The 21,048-nt window shown below is 44.7% G+C and overlaps 1 protein-coding gene across 1 annotated transcript; it reads left to right on the forward strand.

The window, feature by feature from the left end:
• The first annotated feature begins 2,244 nt into the window (after positions 1-2,244).
• Positions 2,245-19,729, forward strand: LOC123592688 (spermatogenesis-associated protein 31D1-like). Its single transcript, XM_045468055.1, has 6 exons — positions 2,245-2,530; positions 2,814-5,246; positions 5,369-6,977; positions 7,604-7,725; positions 15,354-15,519; positions 17,672-19,729. The coding sequence occupies exons 1-6, from the start codon at positions 2,514-2,516 to the stop codon at positions 18,782-18,784; spliced, it is 5,460 nt and encodes a 1,819-aa protein (XP_045324011.1). The 5' UTR covers positions 2,245-2,513; the 3' UTR covers positions 18,785-19,729.
• The last annotated feature ends 1,319 nt before the right edge of the window (positions 19,730-21,048 follow it).

The raw sequence follows: 21,048 nt of genomic DNA on the forward strand, positions 1-21,048 counted from the left end.
AATAAGAGTAAAGGAAGAAAAGAGAGAGTATACTCACTGAATTTGCACCGGCTCAGAGTCCCAATGAAAAGACTCAACGTGCCATGCTGGGGACCAAATGATGAAGTTTTGAGGTGATGGTGGGGGGATGGTCTGGAGCCAAGAAAGAATTCTTGAAGACGTCTTTGGTACAAAAAGGTGGTTTTATTAAAGCACAGGGACAGGACCCATGGGCAGAAAGAGCTGGACTATAAGTGTTGGGGGATACTTTTATGGAGTAGGGGGAGACAAAGTCAAGAGAGAGTTCCTAAAGGGATTTTCATAGTCTAAAGACTCAGATAATTGGAGGCCTGGCTATAGTCAGGATAAGGTTGTTTTTCCCTCAGGCAAAGCATTAACATTAAGACAGTAGGGGGTTCCTGGACATTAGGCTGTTGACAGGATTGCCTTTTTCTGGTGAACTGGTGGAGACTCTATCAGTTCAGCCATTTGTTTTTTTTCCTTTCTTGGTTTTGAGTAGCCTGGAGTTATCTAAGGAATATCACACATTGCCCACAGTTGGCAGGTAGGGGATTGTGTGCTAGCTTGTGCTTGGCCCCTCAGCCAGCCTCATGCTCCCTCGTCAATATGATGAAAAGATGAGGTAGGAAAACAGGATGGCAGGGTAGGGCAGAGGGACCTGCAGGAGGAGAGGTGGAGGGACCTTCTGGGCTGGTAGGTGGGGGAGGGGCTTTGGGCACACCCTCTCCAATTGTCCCCTCCCCGCACCCTCAGAAACCTTTTGTGACTTTTCAGTGCTCTGTGATGTAAGCCTGGAGAGTTATATAGTCAGGCATCGGCACACTCGGAGCTCAGTTACCTGTAAGCAGCCTTGCGATTCAGTTACCTATAGGCAGCTTTGTGATGCTCTCATTTCAGAATAGTGCTACTGAACCATGTTGTGCTTTGGCTCAACATGCTTCGAGACTGACCCCAACTTCACCTTCTTGTATGGGTTGGGGTTGCTTCTTCTGTTCCTGTGCTACCTGATGGGGATTCCATTTCCAACTGGGAACACCAAACCCATCCAAAAGGTAAGGAATCCTGGGGGAGTCCTGAACAGACATTCGTATTGTTTCTACTTCTAGTCCCAAATTTTAAAATGAGTTTGGTAGGATTAGACACAACTAAAATGGGAAGTCTAAAAGAAGAGACATTCACTCCTCTAGGAAGAGAGTACTGGCAGGGCTAAGGGTTAAGAAAGTACTAACTAAGGTTTAGTACTTATCTGGCTGTGGTGGCGGGTCTTGGATAAAATCCCAAACATAAGGATTCTGTAGTCTTAGTTTGGGTTTAGAGAGTATGGGATGTGTGTAAGAGAACAAGGTTCTCCAGCACTTGATCATGGGTCACCTTCTCCTGTAAGATTTCACTCGACCGAGCCTTCATGTTGGGCTGATCAGAAGAAGAGTGCTAAGCCTCTGAGACACACTGAGCAGAGACTAGGGTCCAAGCTCTGTCCCAGGATACAGGGTCCTACCTGATGGAGCACTGATGTGACTGTTGGTCCTCAGTTTGTTTTTTTCCCTAAAGTTAGAAAGTATACATATGCGCGCGCACACACACACACACACACGCACACACACACACACACACACACACACACACAGAGGGTGGCCCCAGGGGGAGCAGAGAGAAGGAGAGAGAGAATCCCAAGCGGTCTCTGCTCTGACAGCACAGATGGGGACCTTGAATTCACTGGAGACCAGTGAACAGAGATCATGACCTGAGCCGAAATCAAGTGTCAAACGCTTAACTGTCTGAGCCACCCAGGCACCCCAAGAATGTCTCCCATTTCTGAGAGCAGAGTGAGAGATGAGTCCCAGGCTCCTCATTCTTTCATTTTCATTCTTGCGTCAGGGCAGAGCCAAGAGGAGGAGGAAAGGCAGTACACTGAAAGGTAAGGTTCTGCTTGTTCCACATGAGCTCTCCAAGGGTGACCCTTCCTGTCCTTCCCATGAGGTTCCAGTTCCATGATTTCTGCGGATATCAGCTACTAGACACAGTGCCCCTCTGAAAATGGAGGCCTCAGAACACTCAGAACTGGAGGCCCTTAGATTCCTTGCTCTGCCCAACCCTGAGTGTGGAGCCATGGTGGACCTGGGCAATCAATGGTTGTTGCCCAGTGGTGGCCGTGTGAGATGTCAGGAGTCAGAACTTCTGTCTCCTGATTTTGTGTAAGACCTGTGACATCACAGATACTCAGGATTCCTCCCTGAGGTAACCACGGCCTTCTGTGCTTCACAGAGGTGGTTTGAGCATCACATGATGTAATGTAAATGAAATACTTTAATGCTATACCATGTGTCACATCATTGACCATTTGACCTCATCTACCGATTATTGGGGCATTCAGAATCTAATATCGCAAGGGTGTCTCACAAAGGGACTCCTGTATAATACCTGTGTTTCTACCTTCACTACATATAACCCACTCTCCTGGTTTCTCAGGTTGGAAATGCCTTCAGAGAGAAGAGGAAGAGAGAAGGAAGCTGATGAGTAATATAAGGAGGTGACTACTCTTTCCCCTTCTATCCTGATCCCTCCTAGAGCATGATTTATGCAATTGTATGAATTCAGTGCAACCTGCCAGTCATGGGAGGGTGGTAGCCATAGGAATGGGTACGTGAATGTGGGCCCTGGGGTGAAGGTTACTGAGTGTACTATGAAGTCATAAATGTGGGGCATTGTGAAGGAGCAGCAGGCTTCAGGTGGCCCCTCCCTTGGCAGGTCAGCAGGTGCTCCTTCCCTTGTTCTGGCCCTGGCTGCAGCTTTGTACCTCCTGTCTCCTGCAGCCCCCTAGGCCGGCAACGTGATACAATCCACTTTCGTCAACTGTTATGTCCAGACCCCTTCTGTGAGGTGTGTAATAACACAACTGCTGAGATCAATCGGATGCTGTTCCCAGAGGCCCTCGAAGATGCTACTTCCTTGGGTTCCACAGCTCCTGCGACTGACTCATTGTTCACTTCATCCCCTGCCTTCTCAGCAGACCCTCCAGGAGACCTAATATCAGCTTCTCTGCCTGAGCCTTCCCTGCCACTTGCCTCCACCTTCCCACCTAACCCAGTGACCCCCTTGGCTGACTGTGTTCCACTCTCACCACCGGATCACTCTTTGCCACCACAGCCTTGTCCTCCCTTGGAATCTGATTTCCCTGAGGACCATTTCCCAGCCCAACCCCTTGCCGTTTCCCCTCTCCCACCATGTGATGCTCAGACAGTGGACCCTGTTGTTCAACCAGAGGCCAAATTGTCTCTAAATATCATCTCTCTTGACTCCACCATTTCCCAAGATGTCAACTCCTTATCGGAGTTGTCCCAGACAAAGAATCCCACTGAGACCTGTGCTTGTCATCATGCACCACCAACCCTGTCTGTTTCACCACCACCAGACAGCACTTTAACTGTGGCTCAATCTAAATCAATTTCCATCACCTTGAAGCCTGTTCCGGAGAACTCATCTCCAGATGGCCCTGTTGGATTGTCCACTCATATCCCAACAACCACAGGCATTTACCATGCAAGCTGGTGTGTCTCAGACTTCTCTTGGTGGAAAACTCATGCCAAAGACTTCTTCCCTTCTACCTTGGCTCAATGTGATTTCAGCCAAGAGATTCTTGCCCTCCGTTCTGAGGCTTCTTCCAGGGGAGACCCTGTGGCCTACGTTGTAGAGCCTGGTAACCTGTCTTTCCTCAGCCCCGAAGTCCTGGTACTTCTGGAGAAACAAGTCCAAAAGAGGAGTGATTTCTTGATATGGAAGGAAAAGAAGGGTTCTTTTCCAAAACAACTCAGGCCAGGCTACACACTAAATTCTTTGGGAAAAATGTCAGAGTCAGTTGCTGCCCAGCCTGACTTGGCAGCCTCCCTTCCTTTCTGGAACAGCAAAGACAAATCAAAGGAGCTGCATGTGCATCAGCAGCCCCCCTATCCTACAACCTTGGTAGAGGTCCATTTACAGCAAACACCTTTGCAGCTCTTCTGGGGTCTCCCAACTCTGCATACTGAGTCTTTGCCCTCTGTTGCCCATGTCTCAGAGGATTGTTCCTCAACCTTTATTTTCAATAGAATCTCTACCTCCACAGACCAGGAATCCCCAGGACTTCCCCCTCCACTTCCTCAGGCCCTGCCTAAGATCCAGCCTCAATCCCTGCCTCAACCCCAGCCTCAACCCCAGCCCCTGCCTCCCACTCAAGTCCAGCCTGAGACCTACCTTCAATCCCCACTCCCAATCCTGCCATCTAGTCCTCTACCCCAGATTAAGAGCTGTGGAGTATGTTTTCATAGACCCCAGAATGAATTGGAGTCTCTCATCCCCTCTGAAATTCAAGACCTAGAATGGAATGTTTTGCAGAAGCAACAGGCAAGTTTGTGGGGTTTACCCGCTGTGGTTCAAAGATCCCATGAGGCCTTTTGTCCTTCGGCTCCTAACCTGTCTAACCGCCGGGCCATCCAGGCCCATGGTGCAGTCTCTATCCTTCCTGGACAGTTTCCTCTCAGTGATGAGCTTCGTAAGAAACTAGAGCATCACCTCCGAAAGAGGCTCATCCAGCACCGGTGGGGCCTTCCCCGCAGGATCCATGAGTCTCTATCACTGATGAGGCCTCCGAAGAATTTTTCAAACATGCCTGAGATGGGGCACTATCGTAGACTCCAACAGACCTCTAAGAGTCAGAGTAGCAACACTCTAAATGTTGGGTTGAGCCCACCTGAAAGCTTCCATGAGGGGGACTCAGAAATGCTTCAGCTAGAGGACCCCTTTGGGAAGGATCTGGGAAACAACCCAGAGAATGGGCCAAAAGATCATCTGTTGAGTGACCCAGAGAGCTCTTCAGATAAGGATATGGGGTATGATGCTGAGGAAGAACTTATGAGCCCATCCGAGAATACATCAAGGGCATCTGTGGAGAGACTAGGCCAAAGGCAACTTGAAAATGTCCTCAGAATACATCTGAGCAAAAAGTTGGAGGAAATCAATGAGGGTCAGCTCCCCGGGACCGTGCATAGTTCATGGCACACTATGAATCGGACGTTGCTTCATCCTGAGAAATCCCACACTGAAATACAACAGAGAGTTCGGCCACCATCAGTGGGTGGGGAATATTGCCTGAATACCTCCCGGGAGCTTTCCTTCATTGAATCTAATGCACAGCAGATGCTGGAGTCCCATATTAAACAATTCCATCATAGAATGGTAGAGGGCGTTCCCCTAAGGACCTTGAATCCATAGCTATCTTTAAATTGAAAGAGGCCCCATCCCAGTCCTTCTCCCATTCGGACCTTCCCTGCTCAACCAACCTGATTTCAGAGGCCAACTCTAAATCTGGGGACTTCAAGTCCCTTAGAGGAAGCTCTAAATCTCTCCATGGAGACAAAGTGGGAACAGCAAATTCAGCCCCCATCCTGGATCATTCTCTCCCTGCCACCTCAACTGTGGGCAAGGAAGGACAGGGAATCCCAGCAAAATCACCACGTCCTATCAACCATGGGCTTGCAGAAAAAGTTCAGAAAATGAAGGATGGCAGACAGACTCTTCAACCTATCAGACATAGCAGCATAGGCAAAGCAAGCCAGACACAGACTGTGCCAGACAACAGAATGCCCTCAAAGCAGCCCGCAAGGCAAGCTGGCACCAGGCGGGAGCCAAAGGATAAGACCGTAAATCCCAGCGATAGAGTCAAGATGCAACAGGGCAAAATGGTAGTGAATCCAGAACCTGTTTCTGTGCCCAAAGTGTCCAGGGAGTTATTCAGGGCTGAGGAGCTAGATGGGCGTCAATCAAAACCTAGAGATAGCTTGACAACCAGCCAGCCAGGAAGCCCCCAAATGATAAATGTGAATGCAAATAAGGACAAACGTACCATGACCATTAAAAGCCACCCACCAAACACATCAATTCCCCAAGATCCTAATTTAACAGAATGCCTGTATAAGGAAGTAAAGCTTAAATTGGAGCAAAGACAGCAGAGCTGGGCCCAGAGCAAAGACAACGACCTGCCCCCCTCGACTTCCAAGGCCTCCCTGACTCATGACCAGGAGGACTCCACTGGGGACATGGGAGCTTCCCAGGTGCTTCACGTCCGTGTGCAGGACACAGGAATTAGTACGGAACAGCAGCAGGATACGTGGGTCCCTAAGCATGTCTTAAGGAAGCACCAGCACAAGAATCTCCCACCAGCTACAGAGACAGTGAGCCCTCCGTGTTCCAAAGCACAAGAGTTTGGTGGAGGGGATGCAGGGTTGGGGACATCCCAGCCTATAAGGAAGAGTTGCCCTCCTCGGGACGTGGCACTGGCGGAGAAGCCTGGGAGCCAATCCTCCCGCACCCTATCACAGAAGGGTCAGCCTCCCTGTGATGAAAGCCTTTTTAGAAAAAAAGTGAAGGCTATTTTACAATGGCTGAATCCTGGCAGAAAGTGCAAAAGACAAGAAAACTCCCAGGAAAAGGGCATCCTGCCATGTGTGCAAAGCAGAGGCATGGTTCAAGGTAAAGCTGCCTTTACTGGGAGGACCGAAGCTCAGAAACTCAGGAAAGATGTTGGGAAGTTCTTAGAAGAGAAGCTGGGGCACCGGCATGCTACAGATAGCGCCTGTCCTCAACAGCCCCTTCTGTCCTCAGCCAAGTTTGGGAAACCTCGGAAGGAAGCACAAGTGCAGGCCCAGGCACAGCCTGTCCAGGGGCCTCCTCTCAGCTACAGGGCTCCCTCCTGTAAAGAGAGAAATACCAAGTCCTGTCACCAAGAAGCTGTCTTTGTGGGCCACAGCCATTCTCCAAGTATTAGACAGATCAGGGACAAGGGCAGACACCCCCAGGAAGCTGTGGCCCTTAAGGGCCAGCTGTTGTGTCAGAACCATCGCCTGTCTGTGCCCCACAGGGAGCCTGTGCCCCACCCACACTGCACCTGCAGGCATCAAGCTGGCCAGGGGCCTCCAGCCACTCTCACCACTGCTGAAGGCACGGTATTCAGAGATCTGTGTCTATCATTGAGACAGAAAACCCTTCTCCCCCCCAAATACCTTTTATTTGGAATTTCTCCCCCCAAATACCTTGTAAAGAATATTGATTCTCCCCAATAAATATTTCTCTAATACTGACGTCTGTTCTGTGTACTGTGTTGGGGGCATAGGTTTTGGGTAATTCAGGGCTTGTGTTAGTTCAGCTGTTGCTGATTGCTTCAAGGGACCAATAATTTGAATCTCTTGAGAAATAGAGATCATGTGCTCCTAAAGCCCATTTGATGCAGTTTTAGGAGATAGGCTCTGTCTCCTATAGGTTAGCCTTAGTGAAAATGTATAGTAGTCCTCAACTGTCATCAACTGTTTTATAACCTTCAGAGCAAGTCTTGTGTATCTGAGCAGGATAAAAGACAGGTATAGATTTCAGATAATAATGATTAAGCCACTGTTTTTTTTTTATTCACAGTTAGTGTTACAGTGGCTTAATCATTATTTGGAAATCTGTAACCAGAGGATCCCACGGGGGGGTGAACTCTGAATGGGAGTGGTTGGGCTGTTCAGTGTTAAAAGAAAAACACTGCTAAAGCCCTCTTTAAAGACGATACAAGTGTGGTATCCTTTTGTCCAAGGTTATGCCATTGACCCTGCAGCATCTGAACATTAAGGTCACAGAATTCAGAGTCTATGGGGAGCCTGAGAGTGACAATAGATGGAATATGGTCCAGAGCAGGGAACATGAAGAAGTGAGAAGGTACTGGAGGCTCTAACATCTATGTAGATACACCAATAACGCAGCCTTCCAGTTCCTACATAATCTCAATTTAGCATCCTTTACTTCCCATCCAGTGTAGTTACTGCCACCCTGTAGAACTTAGTACTTGGAATACTTCTGCCATCAGGAATACTACAGTCTGATATTGTGTCCTTTTACCTCCTCCTCCTATCCTTCCAGCTTATATGTCCCCTGTTATCAACTCCACATGATTCATTTTCCAACTTCTTGTCTATCTACCAAGGTCTTGTCTTCCTGATCATCTATAAGGTAACCAACATTATAAAGCTCTAGTAGAGGGGTGCCTGGTTGGCTCAGTCAGTTAAGCGGCAGACTCTCGATCTCGGCTCAGGTCATGATCTTGTGGTTCATGAGTTTGAGCCCCGCATCAGGGATCCCTTGGGATTCTGTCTCTCCTCTCTGCCTCTCCCCCACTTGTGCTCACTTTCTATCTCTCTCAAAATAAACAAACATACATACAAAAAAAAAGCCCCAGTACAGCACGGGGAATATAGTCAAAATGGAATTGACTATATTGGCTCTAGTACAAATGGGCCCCATCCAATCCCCTTCAACCCTTCTTGTCTGGCAAAATGTCATCTCTCTGCTTTTTCCAGAAATGTCTTTTTCTAAGTTACTGACTACTACTGGAAATCTCACAATTGAGTCTACTGATGCCACAAGAAATTCAGCCCCAGCAGTATCTGGAAATCATTCATCCACCCCACAAATACTTATCCCAGGTTTACATGCAAACAAAACAAATGGAGTTAGGTCACTATTTCCTTAGTCTGTTCTCTTCCCAATTCTACTCAAATGTATTTTAAATTTCCTCACTTTTCTCAACTTAGGCCACCTTTACTTGGCCCAGCAGATGTGCTGGACCACAGTTTACAGAGGAACTAGAAATCTGTGAGATGGGAGCTTTTCGTCAGAACACAACAAACACAACAAAACAAAATCTTCCAAAAATATTTCCCTATTCCTCTCTCCTTCCCAGTGCAAAAGGAATTACTCTTTATTGAGAAATAGCTAAATTATAGTCTTGATGGACTGATCCTCCCTTGACAGGTCTCCTTCTGCCCCCCTCCCTGTCCTTATGAGGCACCCAACCTCTTTTATTTTTTTAAAGATTTTTACCACAGAAATGTTTAACATGCACAAAAGCAGCTAGAACAATATAACTTCCCACACACCCCTCACCCAAGATGCACTATTGTCATTTGGCAGGTGTGATTATGATTAAAGTGCAAAAGCCCACTTAAACACCTTACCATCTAGGGGCTCCTGGGTAGCTCAGCCGGTTACATATCCAATTCTAGGTTTAGGCTCAGGTCATGATCTCACGGTTCATGAGTTTGAGCCCCACATTGGCTCTGCAGAGAGCCCGTTTGATTCTCTCTCCTTCTCCCTCTCTGTCTCTGCCCTCGCCTGCTCAACTCTCTCTCAAAATAAATAAACATGGATTCTTTTGAGGAAATATGAGGGGTAGGGCTGCTTCTGAGTATGTTTCTCATTTCATAAAGGTAAAAATGCACTACTGGGGAAAACAGCAGCTGAAGGCAGAGTAGATCTTGGGGATGTAGATCTCTGGGGATGATGTGGGGTCCAAAGGGAGATCACCAAACCAGTAAAAGGGGTCTCAGGTAATATCAGGGTAACAGGTGGAATATGAAGATTTCACTAAGGTAAATATATGTGGTGAATAGGTGGAGTTAGAAGGTAGGTTGGAGGCATTTGAAGGGCCATGGAAGGATGGACAGATCTGCTGGGTTGGATGGTGGGTGAAGGGTTGCATGTGAGTTTCTCTCTTACGTTCTCCCCTCCCCCACCCTCAAGAACCTTTGGGATCTATGCTAAAGCTCTGTAACGTTGGCTTGGAACTCTAGTCTAGAACATGTACTCTCAATGCCCAGCTGCCTGAGGCAGCAATACATTTCCAATGATATGAACCATCTTCGTCTAAGACACCTTAGTGCACTATGGCTGAAATCCAATTCAACTTGTTAGGTATTTCCATTCCTGCCTTCCTGTGTGGGGTGGGGGTCCTTCTTCTGGTGCTGTGCTACGTAAAGAAGAATCCGTGTTTGCCAATATTTTGGAAACACAGAGACATCAATCAGGTAAGTAGAGTCCCTCAGAGATATTAAATCTTTTCAAATAGATGCATTCAAAGTTATCAACTTCCAACTACTGCTTTTGCTGAATCTTACAAATTTTGATTAAGTTGTATTTTAGTTTTCATTTAGTTTAAAATAGTTTTTTCTCTTGAGATTTCTTCCTTGACCCATGTATTAGTAGTGTGTTATTTAATTTCCAAACATTTTGGAATTTCCAGCTATCTTTCTGTAATTGATTTCTAGTTTAATTCTATTCTGGTCTGAAAACATACTTTGTGTGATTTCTACTTTACATTTGTTAAGGTGTGTTTTGTGGCCCAGAATGTGGTCCATCTTGTGAATGTTCCATGTGAGTGTGAGAAAAATGTGTATTCTGCTGTTGAATGAAGTATTCTATAAATGTCAGATCAAGTTGATTGATGGTGTTGTTCACGTCAACTATCTTTACTGATTTTCTGCCTGCTGAATCTAGACATTTCTGATGGAGGGCTATTGAAATCTCCAACCATAACAATGGATTCATCCATTTTTTCTTACAAGTTCTACCAGTTTTTGCTCACATACTTTGATGCTATGTGTTACATGTGTACATGGTAAGGAGTGTTATGTCTTCTTGGAGAATTGACCTCTTTACTGTTATGTAATTCTCTTTATCCTTGATAATTTTCATTCTTGTGAAGTCTGCTTTATCTGAAATTAATATAATTACTCTTGATTTTTATTTTTATGTATGTATGTATGTATGTATGCATGTATTTTTGGTTAGTGTTAGCAGGTACATTTTTTTCTGTCCTTTTGCTTTTAATCTATCTATACCTTTATATTTAAAGTGGGTATTTTATAAACAACATATAATTAGGTCTCGTCTTTTTACCCACTCTGACAGTTTTCTCTTTTAATTGGTGAATTTAGACCACTTCCATTTAGTGGTCTTTTAAATATAGTTGGATTAATATCTACTTTGTAACTGTTTAGTATTCATTGTACCTATTCATTTTTTCTGCCCCTATTTTTCAGTTTTTATGTTTTTTTTAAAAATTTTTTAATGTTTCTTTATTATTGAGAGACAAGAGTATGAGCAGGGGAGGGGCAGAGAGAGGAAAAGACACAAAATCCGAAGCAGGCTCAAACTGATGCAGGGCTCAAACTCACAAACCAGGAGATCATGACCTGAGTTGAAGTCGGACACTTAACTGAGCCACCCAGGCACCCCAGTTTTTATCTGATTTCAAGCAAACATTATATGTGATTCTATTTTCTCACTTTTGTTAACACATCAGTTATTCTTTGTTAAAAAATGTTTTTTTGTTTTTTTTTTTAAGAGGGAGAGAGCACAAGCAGTAGAGGGGGCGGGGTGGGGGAGAGAGAAAGAGAGAGAGAATTCCAAGCAGACTCCACACCCAATGCAGAGCTCGATGCAGAGATTCATCTCACAACCCTGAGATTATGATCTGAGACAAAATCAATGGTGTGATGCTTTACTGACTAGTCACCCAGGAGCTCCTGTTAAAAAATATTTTCGTGGTTGCCCTAGATTTTGTAATATACATTTACAACTGTTACATAACACTATACCACTTTATAGGTAGTGCAGGAGTTTCCAATTCCTCCTGTCCCTTGTAACACTGATGTCATTCATTTCACTTATCCATATAATGTAATGATCCAGCACATTATCATTATTATTATTGGGCCAATTGAGAGTAAGATGAATAAAGGTTTTATTTTTTCTTCCTTCATTCCTTCTCTTCCTTTTCATCTGAGTATTTTCCTTCTCCCTGAGGAAGTTATTTTAACATTATTGCAGGGCAGGTCTGCTGCTGCTGAATTCTCAGTTTTTATTTGCCTGAGTTTTGATTTCTCTTTCAGTTTTGAAGGATAATATCACTAGATATAAATTTCTTGATTTGTGGTTTTTTCTTTCAACACCAAATATTTCACTCCAGTCTCATACTTGCATGGTTTATGATAATAGGTCATAATTCTTATCTTTTTTTCCTCTAGAGGTGGGTTTTTATTTTTGTCTGGATTCTTTAAAGATTTTATCTTTTTGTTTCCTACATTTGGAAAATGGTATGTCCAGGTATAAGCTTTTTTAGTATTTTTCTGCTTGGTGTTCTTTGAGCTTCTACAATGTATGGTTAATCTGCCATTAATTTTGCGAAACTCTTGGTCATTCTTACTTCAAATATCTCTTCTGCTCTATTGTTCTTCTAGTATGCCAATGACACATATATTACACATTTTGAAACACAATTCTTGGGTATTCTATATTTTAGCATTAAAAAAATTATTTTTCTCTTTGAGTTTTAGCTTGGAACATTTCTACTGCTATGTCTTCAAATTCACTTGTTCTTTCCTTGACCATATGCAACCTACAGATGAGTCAATCAAAGGCATTCTTCATTTGTCATAGTGTTTTGGGTTTCTAACATTTCCTTTTGATTCTTAGAGTTTCCCCTTTTTCTGCTTATATTCCTCATCTTTTCTTGTGTGTTGTCTACTTTTTCCACTAATATAATAATCAGTTATTTTAGACTCTGTACAATAATTCTGAAACCTGTGTCATATCTGAATGTGCACCTGATGCTTGGTTTGTCTATTCAGATTGCTTTTTTCTTGCCTTTTAGCATGCCTTGCATTTTTTCTTTGAAAGCCAAATAACAGGAGTATTATAAGTATTATAATAGGAGTATTATAATAGGAACTGAAATAGTGTGAAGGCTTATGTTAACCTGGCTAGGTGTTGAGCTGTGTTTAATATTTACTGTAGCTATACATGTCAGAGTCTTTAATTTCCTCTAGTGTCATTATTTTTTGTCTCCCCTAGTGTAGGTAGGTTTCACTAAATGTCCCTATGTAGCGCCTATACCTTGCAGCTCTTTTCAGCTGTGATCCTGTTGATATGGTGATAAGATTTTGGGGAGGGGATGTAATTAAATGTCAGTCTTTTAATGGGTCTGTGTCCCTGGGTTGTGATGTTCACAAGTGTATTGAAATTTTTTTGTTTGTTTTGAGTCAAATCTAGAAGGTGCTGCTGTAGTTGAGTAATTTACTTTCTCTCATGTGACATAAGGCTCTGATAGTCTATTCCCCTGCTGAGTAGGCTTCTGTTATGAAGAACTCTGGGAATATTTCACAATGTTTTCAAAATGGTTACATTTATCTCCAACCCTACACTCCCTTGCCAGAAACAGGAGCATTTTTTCCTAGCTCCTTACTGAGAACCAGGTGGGGTTCCTGGTAATAAAACTCATGAATAAGCAGGGGAACCCCATTAGATTGTGACACCAGGAGTTGCTCAATCTCATGCTAGCCCACATGCATCCTCCAGCAATTTGTCCAAGTGTCTATTCAAGTGTTCCCACAAGGAGAGCGATCCCAAATCTCCAGTGGTTTCTGTTCCAGGTAAGCTGATCTTAACTGTGATTCGGTGTATTCACACTCTGTGAAGATTTAGGGTAATAGCTTTGCCACTATGGCTCCAAGAAAAGTCATTGATTTTCAGTTTGTTCAGCTTTTTGCTTCTTTCAAAGACTAAAGTGATGATTTCCAGGCTTTTACAAAGTGAGAACTGGAACCAGAAGTTGCCCTTCAGAGAATGACTCTTTATATTCCTGTTCTTCGTCCCACATTTCTAAATGAGTTTGGTTAGGTCACAGAGACACCTAAAATGGGAAGTTTAAGAAACTAGACATTCACTCCTCTAGGAAAAGAGATTTGGCAGGGCTACAGGTTAAGGAACGACTAAGGTTTCCAACTGAAGCTCACAGACTATCTGAATGGGGTGGCGGGTCTCATGTAAATTCCCAAACACGGTGATTCCATAGTCCTAGATCGGGTTATTTAGAGAGTACGGGATCTGTGTAAGAGAACAAAGCTCCACAGCACTTGATCAAGAGTCACATTCCCATGTTTGGCATCACTTGACCAAGCCTTCTTCACTGATCAGGAGAACAGTGCTGAGCCTCTGAGAGCCTCTGAACAAAGACTGGGGTCTGAATTGTGTCCCAGGATACAGGATCCTACCTGAAGGAGCACAGATGTGACTGTTGGCCTCAGTTTCTATTTCCTCAATGAACTTATGGTTGACAATATTAAGTGTGGGCCCCACAGACAAAACACTTCTTTCAGTTTTTCCAAGTAGTAAATATGGAAAACATTTTATTATCTTTAAAAATTGATAAAGCAAGGCCACAACATTATATTACTTAAAATAGAGTCATAATATTTATGGATGATAAATGTCCCTTTTTCCTAGAGAGAAGAGAGACAGAGAAATGAGTCCTAGCTCCTCATTCTTTTACTTTTATTCTGGTATCAGGGCAGTGCCAAGAGAGGCAGAAAAGTTGGACACTGAAAGGTAAGGTTCTGCCTATTCCACCTGAGCTCTCCAAGAATGACCCTTCCTGTCCATGAGGTCCCAGGTCCATGATCTCTGAGGATGTCAGTTGCTAGACAGTCCCTACCAGAAAAATAGGCCTCACGGAAGAGGCTCATGGAAAGGCATTCATTCAGTGCCCAAGACCCTTCTCAGTTTCCTTGCTCTGCCCATCCCTGAGCACAAAACAGTGATGGACCTGGTCAATGGGTGTTGCCCAATAGGTGGCCATGTGACTGTCAAGAGTCTGAACTTCTGTCCCCTGATTTTCTGAAAGGCCTGTGACATCATGGATATTCAGATTCCTCTTTGAAGTAATCATTGACCTATGTTCCTCATAAGGTTTTTTTCAACGTTACATGGGATAATACATATGAAAGTCCATTGTGAATGATAAAAAAAAAAAACATACCTATATGAGTCTTGTTATTATTATTATCATTGACTATGTGATTTATATCCTCATTCTTTTTTTATAAATTTTTTTTTTCAACGTTTATTCATTTTTGGGACAGAGAGAGACAGAGCATGAACGGGGGAGGGGCAGAGAGAGAGGGAGACACAGAATCGGAAACAGGCTCCAGGCTCTGAGCCATCAGCCCAGAGCCCGACGCGGGGCTCGAACTCACGGACCGCGAGATCGTGACCTGGCTGAAGTCGGACGCCCAACTGACTGCGCCACCCAGGCGCCCCTTATATCCTCATTCTTAGGGCTCTCCAAGTCCAATCTACCAAGGGTATCACTTAAAGGAAACCATACTCAGCCTCTCATAATATCTCTTGCTTCTACTTTCATCAATCTCCTCATTTTCCAGGCTGGAAAACTTGCCAGAGTGAAGCTGAGGAGGCAAGAAAGGTGATTTCTCTTCTGCAAAGGTGACTAAATATTACCTTCTTTCCTGACACCCCGCCCCACCTTTTTTAGCAGAGTCTATGAATTTCTAGGGCTTCAGGGAAGCCTGTGATTGACAAGGGATAGAAAATCCTCAGAGTCAGAATGTGAAAGCCTTTGGGATGGGGGGTGGCACTACTTTTGCCAGAATTGCCAGAGCCACATATGTTTGTTTTGGCCGTGGCTGCAGCTTTGTACCTCCTGTCTCCTGCAGCCCCCTGTGCCGGCATCATGATACCATGCACTTTCGTCAACTGTTATGTCCAGACCCCTTCTGTGAGGTGTGTAATAGTACAACTGCTGAGGTCAATAGGCTGCTGTTCCTGGAGGTCCTGGAAGACGCTACTCCCTCTGTGATCCCCTTGGCTGCCACAGCTCCTGTGACTGACTCATCATTCAGTCCATCCCCTGCCTTCACAGCAGTCCCTCCAGGATACCTAAAACCAGCCCCTTTGCCTGAGCCTTCGCCACCCCCACTCCTTTTTCTCACCTAACTTTTTCTTACCCTCACTACCAGGTCACCCTCAGACATCAGAGTCTTTTCCTCCTTTGAATTCCAAATTCCCAATGGGCCATTCCACACCCCAACCCCTTGCCTTTCCCCACTCCTACTACATGACGTTCAGAAAGGGGATCCTATTGACCAAGCAGAGTCCACTTTACCTCTGAATATCATCTTCTCTCTTGACCCCACCATTTTCCAAGATGTCAACCTCTTACCACGTCTGTCCCAGACAAAGATCCCAGTGATTCATTTCTTTGGCACCATGCAACACTGACCCTGTCTGTTTCACCACCGCTAGAATGCACTTTAACTGTACCTCAATCTAAATCGATTTCCGTCTCCTTAAAGCCTGTTCCAGAAGACTCATCTTCAGACAGACCACCCTGGTGGGTGGTCCTCCTGTATCCCAACAATCAGAGGTAGTGGCCACTCAAGACCATCAATTTCAGAATTCTCCTGTTGGAAGGCTTATGCCAAGAACATGTTCCTCCCCACATTATCACATTCTGATTTTCAGCAAAGGCAACTTTACCTCCATCTACCAGAAACCCATCTCTGGAGAGACTCTGTTAACAAGCACAAGGAGGCCAGTGGAGTTTCTTTCTTTGGCCTTAACATCTAGGCAGTCTTAGACAAATGAAAAAAAGAATGCCTTTCCAGATTTTAGAGAGGAAAGAAAAAGAAGAGGGACCATTTTCAAAACAATGTGGTCAGAATACCAATGGACATCTTCAGTGAATTTACTGCAGCCATTCGATGTACAGGTCACCACAGCCCCCAAAACAGCTAGAATGTTGTAGGCAAACTGGAGCACCTGCGCATTTGTCAGCAGCTCCTCTGTATCAAGTGTTTGGGGGAAAACTTGAATCAGAAACATGGCCAGCTCTTCTGGGGTCTTCCCTTTTTGCATAATGAGTCCTTAGCAGCCACACTCTTGGGTTTCTAGTAGTAATTCCCCATAAGAGTCTCACTTTGTCTTATTCAATGGGCTCTATAATGCTTCCACAGTCAAAATGCAGGATCAAGAATCTCTACCACTTCCTCATTCCCATCACCTACCTCTCCCTAGTGTATATCCCCAACCCTTGCCTCAAACCCTGTCCCAATCCCAGCCCCTACCTTTCACTCCAGTGAACCCTCAAGCCCACCTTCAACCCTGCATACCAATCATACCATCTTCTTCTTCATCCCAGAATAGGGACTGTGGAGTGTCTTTCTCCATAGATCGAAGAATGAGTCAGACTCTCCTATCTTGACTGAAAATCAACACCTGGAGTGGCACATGTTGAAGAAGGACCAGGAAAGTTTGTGGGGTTTAGTGCCTGGTCCCAAAACTCTCATGAAGCCATTTGTCCTCAAGTTCCCAACTTTGCATTGTTTAGCTGGTCATCCCATGCCAATGGTCTCCATCCTTCCTGGCCATTTTCATATTACCTATGAAACCCAGGAGAAACTGGAGTTTCACGGTCCAAGGAAGGTAATCCCATACTGGTACCTCCATGCCTGTAGAAATCTAGAGTCTCTAGTACTGATAGAGCCTCAGTGTATGAGCAAAAAGGCAGACATGTTTGCTCAAAATTCTCTGAGCTTCAGGACCATAGTAGCAAGGATTTAGCAAAGACTGAATTGAGTTTCCTAGGAAGTTTCCATGAAAGGGTCCCAACAGAGTTCTAGCTATGGATGAGTATGATGAGGAATCTTGGGTATATACTAGAGAAGAGCCCAGAAGTCAGCCCTCAAAGGGTCTCAGAATGCTACCTAGCGAAGGGTCTTAGGGCTGCCTCGGAGACAAAAAGTAACTGTGTGTGTCATTCAAGGATCACTCATGGAATGAATTACCAAATGACTCAAGGAAGGACACAGACCAGAATCAAATGAAATCTGACCTTAGATTACATTTGAACAAGAAATTTTGGTAGATTACTGCGGGTAGGATTCCTACAGGTGTGTAGGATTCCTACAGGTGTGTGTTGTTCATGGCTGGCTGATGACAATGCACTGCGTTTGTGTGGGAATTCCCAGACTAAAATGGAAAACACAAATCAAAAAAGACAATGGTGGGTAGGGTTTGCTGCCAGATTACCATTCTGGAGCCTTCCTTTCTCGATCCCAATACCCGACGGCTGCTAGAGGCCCATATTGTAAGATTTCAGATGAGTCAGAGGTGGGGTCTACCACTCAGGGCTCTTGAATCCATAAAATTCTATATGTTGAGAGAAGACACAACATGGCCTCTTCCCCAATTAGACATTCCCTCCTCAGCCATGCATATTTCTCTGGTGGATTCCAAAGCTGAGTTTTCTAACCCCCGTGAGAGAAGCTCTAAAACTTTTCATGGCAACAGGATGAGAACACCAAATTTAGTCCCCACCCTGGATCATTCTCTCCCTGCCATGTCACCTATGGGCAATGAAGGACAGAGGGCCCTGAAAGCATCACTCTCTGACACCAACCATGAGCTTGCAGAGGGTATCCAGACAGCTGCATATGGAAGTCAGACTTTTCAGCCCCTTATGCAGAGCATCATAGCTCAAGTGAGACAGAGGGCGGCTGTACTAGACAATAGATGTCGCCCAGAGGTGCCCCCAAAGCAAGCTGAAGATGGACATGAGCCAAAGGATGAGAATGTGAGTCCTAGCGATGGAACTGAAATGGCTCAGGGCAGAGTGATGGTGCAGAAGAATTTAGGCCATTTTGCAAAGCACAACTTGTCCAGGGGCGTATTCAACACCGAGGAGCTGTGTACTCTTCAATCCCAATCTTGTGAAGTCTTGACAACCAGTGAGTTGGAAAGCTCCAAAATGACAAATGTCAATTTGAGTGAGGTAGAAGCTGTGCCAATCACTGAACATTCTTCACCAAAAACACTGGCTCCCCAAGATTCTAAACTATCAGACTTTGAAAGACATCTCTTTAGTGAGTTAAAGTTGAATTTCGAGAGGGTAGAGCACAGTCAGGCTCAAGAGTTTCCCACTGACATGCCCCTTAATTCAGATAGCTTGATGTACAAGGCCCCACTGACTCAGTTCCACAGTGACTGTAGTGGGGATATGGGAGCCTCCCAGGTGCTGCATGTCCACTTGGAGGACAATACAGTACGGAGCAGCAGCAGGAGTCCTGGCACTCTAAGCTGGTCTTAGGTGAGTGCAAGCCTAAGAATTTTCCACAAAGAAAAAGTGCAGAGAAAGTGAGACCTCAGGGTTCCAACGCAGGAAAATGTAGAAGGGAGGATTCAGGGATAGGAACATCTGTAGCCAGAAAGAAGAGCCACCGTGTTGAGGACAGAAGATTAGAGAGTGCTTCCTCACCTGTGTCACAGAATGAACAGTTTCCTCCTAAGAGTTACTTCAGAAAAAAGATGAGGGAATTTATTAAGTGGATCAAGTCCAAGCAGAAAATCACAAAGCAGGAAATTTCCGGAACCAAGACCCAGTTGAAAGTGTGACTGCTCTTGTGAGTGCTGGGCTCATGAGCTCATGATTACTATTGAGAAAAACCTAGAAGAGAAGGTGGCATGTAGGTATGAATCTGAGGCCTCAGAGTTAAGCCCGCAGAAGGAAGAACTGTAGGCCCAGGTAGAGTCTAACAGGACATATCCCTCCAATATTGGGCTTTCTCTGACCCACAACACGATAAACAGGCAAGTATTGTTATATAGCCAAGAAGCTATCTCTGTTGAACAGAACTGTCTTACAAGTGTCAGGCAGAACAGAGAAAGGATCAGACACTCCCAGATACTTGGTACTTTCAAGGAGCAGCTATTAAGCCAGTCAACCCCCTTCTCCTCTGCCTTCCAGGGAGCCTGTGTGTCATCCAAGCCCTACCTGTGTGCATCAATTACGCGAAGTCCTTCCAGCCACCCTGACCGCTGATGAAAGTACTATGTTCAGAGTTGACTCTTCTATTCGAGCAGAAAACGCTTCTCCATCACTTCCAGGGAGCAGAAATTTCCCTAAAGAAATTGTTTTGTACTTGCTGAGAAAGCCTTATAATTTTCACGATAACTTATCCTCCTATGAAAACTATCTTTATTCAATACAACCAAGAATATTAATCCTCCTCAATACATTTTTGTTCTAACAAGAGAGTGCGGTTCTCTGTGTATTGCACTGGGACTGTGAGGTGGTGCTGGGCATGGGAGTGGGGACTCTTGCTTTGGGAAAGGAAGGAGAGAGTTCTGCTCTTACTGATTTCCTCTTTGGGTTTCTCAATCCAAAGAAAGAAGCCTGACAGTGGCCTTCTCAGTTTTATCCTGGGGCCCTTTATTTGACCCTGCTCAGGTGTCCTGAATTTTTTTTCATAAAAAGTACAAAAGGCTTACTCTGAAAACGTTCCGGCCTTCACCAAGTGAGAAAACCCCTTAAAGTCTACACCTTGGCTCCACCTGTTTGTTCATCTGCTCCCAAACTATCCTGACATATATACAGCTGTAGGGTGCGATGAGGTACTATGGCAAGTAGGCGTCACCTCCCGGAGACTACTCAGGGCTTATGAGAGCATAGGGATACCATTTTGGCCTGAGAGAACACAAGATCATCTTTGAGCGTGAAGACAGCACCTCCAGGATGTTGTCAGGGAAGCTGTGCTCCTATATGGCGCCTGTTTTCCCAGACATGCTACATTTTACACCAAAGTGACAGTAATTTAGAGGTGCATTAGTTATGAATTGCTGTGTAATGGATATCCCAAAATTTAGTGGCTTAAAAATACATATTTATCATCTGACAATTTTTGTGGGTCAGAATCTCAGGCTAGGCCTATCTGGATTTTCTGCTTCAGGGTCTCAGAAGGCTGTCATTAAGGTGTCAGCTGAGGCTAGGTTCTCATGTGAAGGCATGCCTGGGGAAGGACCCACTTCTGTATTCACTTACAGTTGTTGGCAGGATGCATGCCTCAAAGCCTGTTGGACTGAGATCCTCAATACGTTGTTGGCCCTTGGTGGGAGTTGGCTAGTTCCTTGTCATGTAGGCTTTTCCAACATGGCAACTTACTTTATGAAAGTTGGGAAAGTGTTTGTAAACAAGACAGAAGTTATAATCTTTTATAAACTAATAATGAAAATGACATCCCATTACCTTTCCTTTATTCTATTAGAGGCAAATCACTATGGTCAACCAATGCTCAAGGAGAGGGGTGATTACACAAAGGTGTAAACTTCAGGAGGTGGAGGTCACTGGAATCTTAGAAGTCTTCCTAAGGCAAGGGTTTCTTCTTGGACACCCTACTCAATTCACTGAAGCAAAAGTGGCCAAAGGTGCCAAGTGGATGCTTCTCCTCATCTATATCCATGTCCTCAAGGTCAAAGCTGTTTAATGACTATGTGGAGTGGCAGCTGGTAAGAAAACATCCAAGAGATTGGAGCATCCAAAGAAGGAAGAAGAGGTGTTATAGCAGCAAATGTGAT

The sequence above is a fragment of the Leopardus geoffroyi genome, chromosome D4 (genome assembly GCF_018350155.1).
Source record: "Leopardus geoffroyi isolate Oge1 chromosome D4, O.geoffroyi_Oge1_pat1.0, whole genome shotgun sequence".
Classification (NCBI taxonomy): Eukaryota; Metazoa; Chordata; class Mammalia; order Carnivora; family Felidae; genus Leopardus; species Leopardus geoffroyi.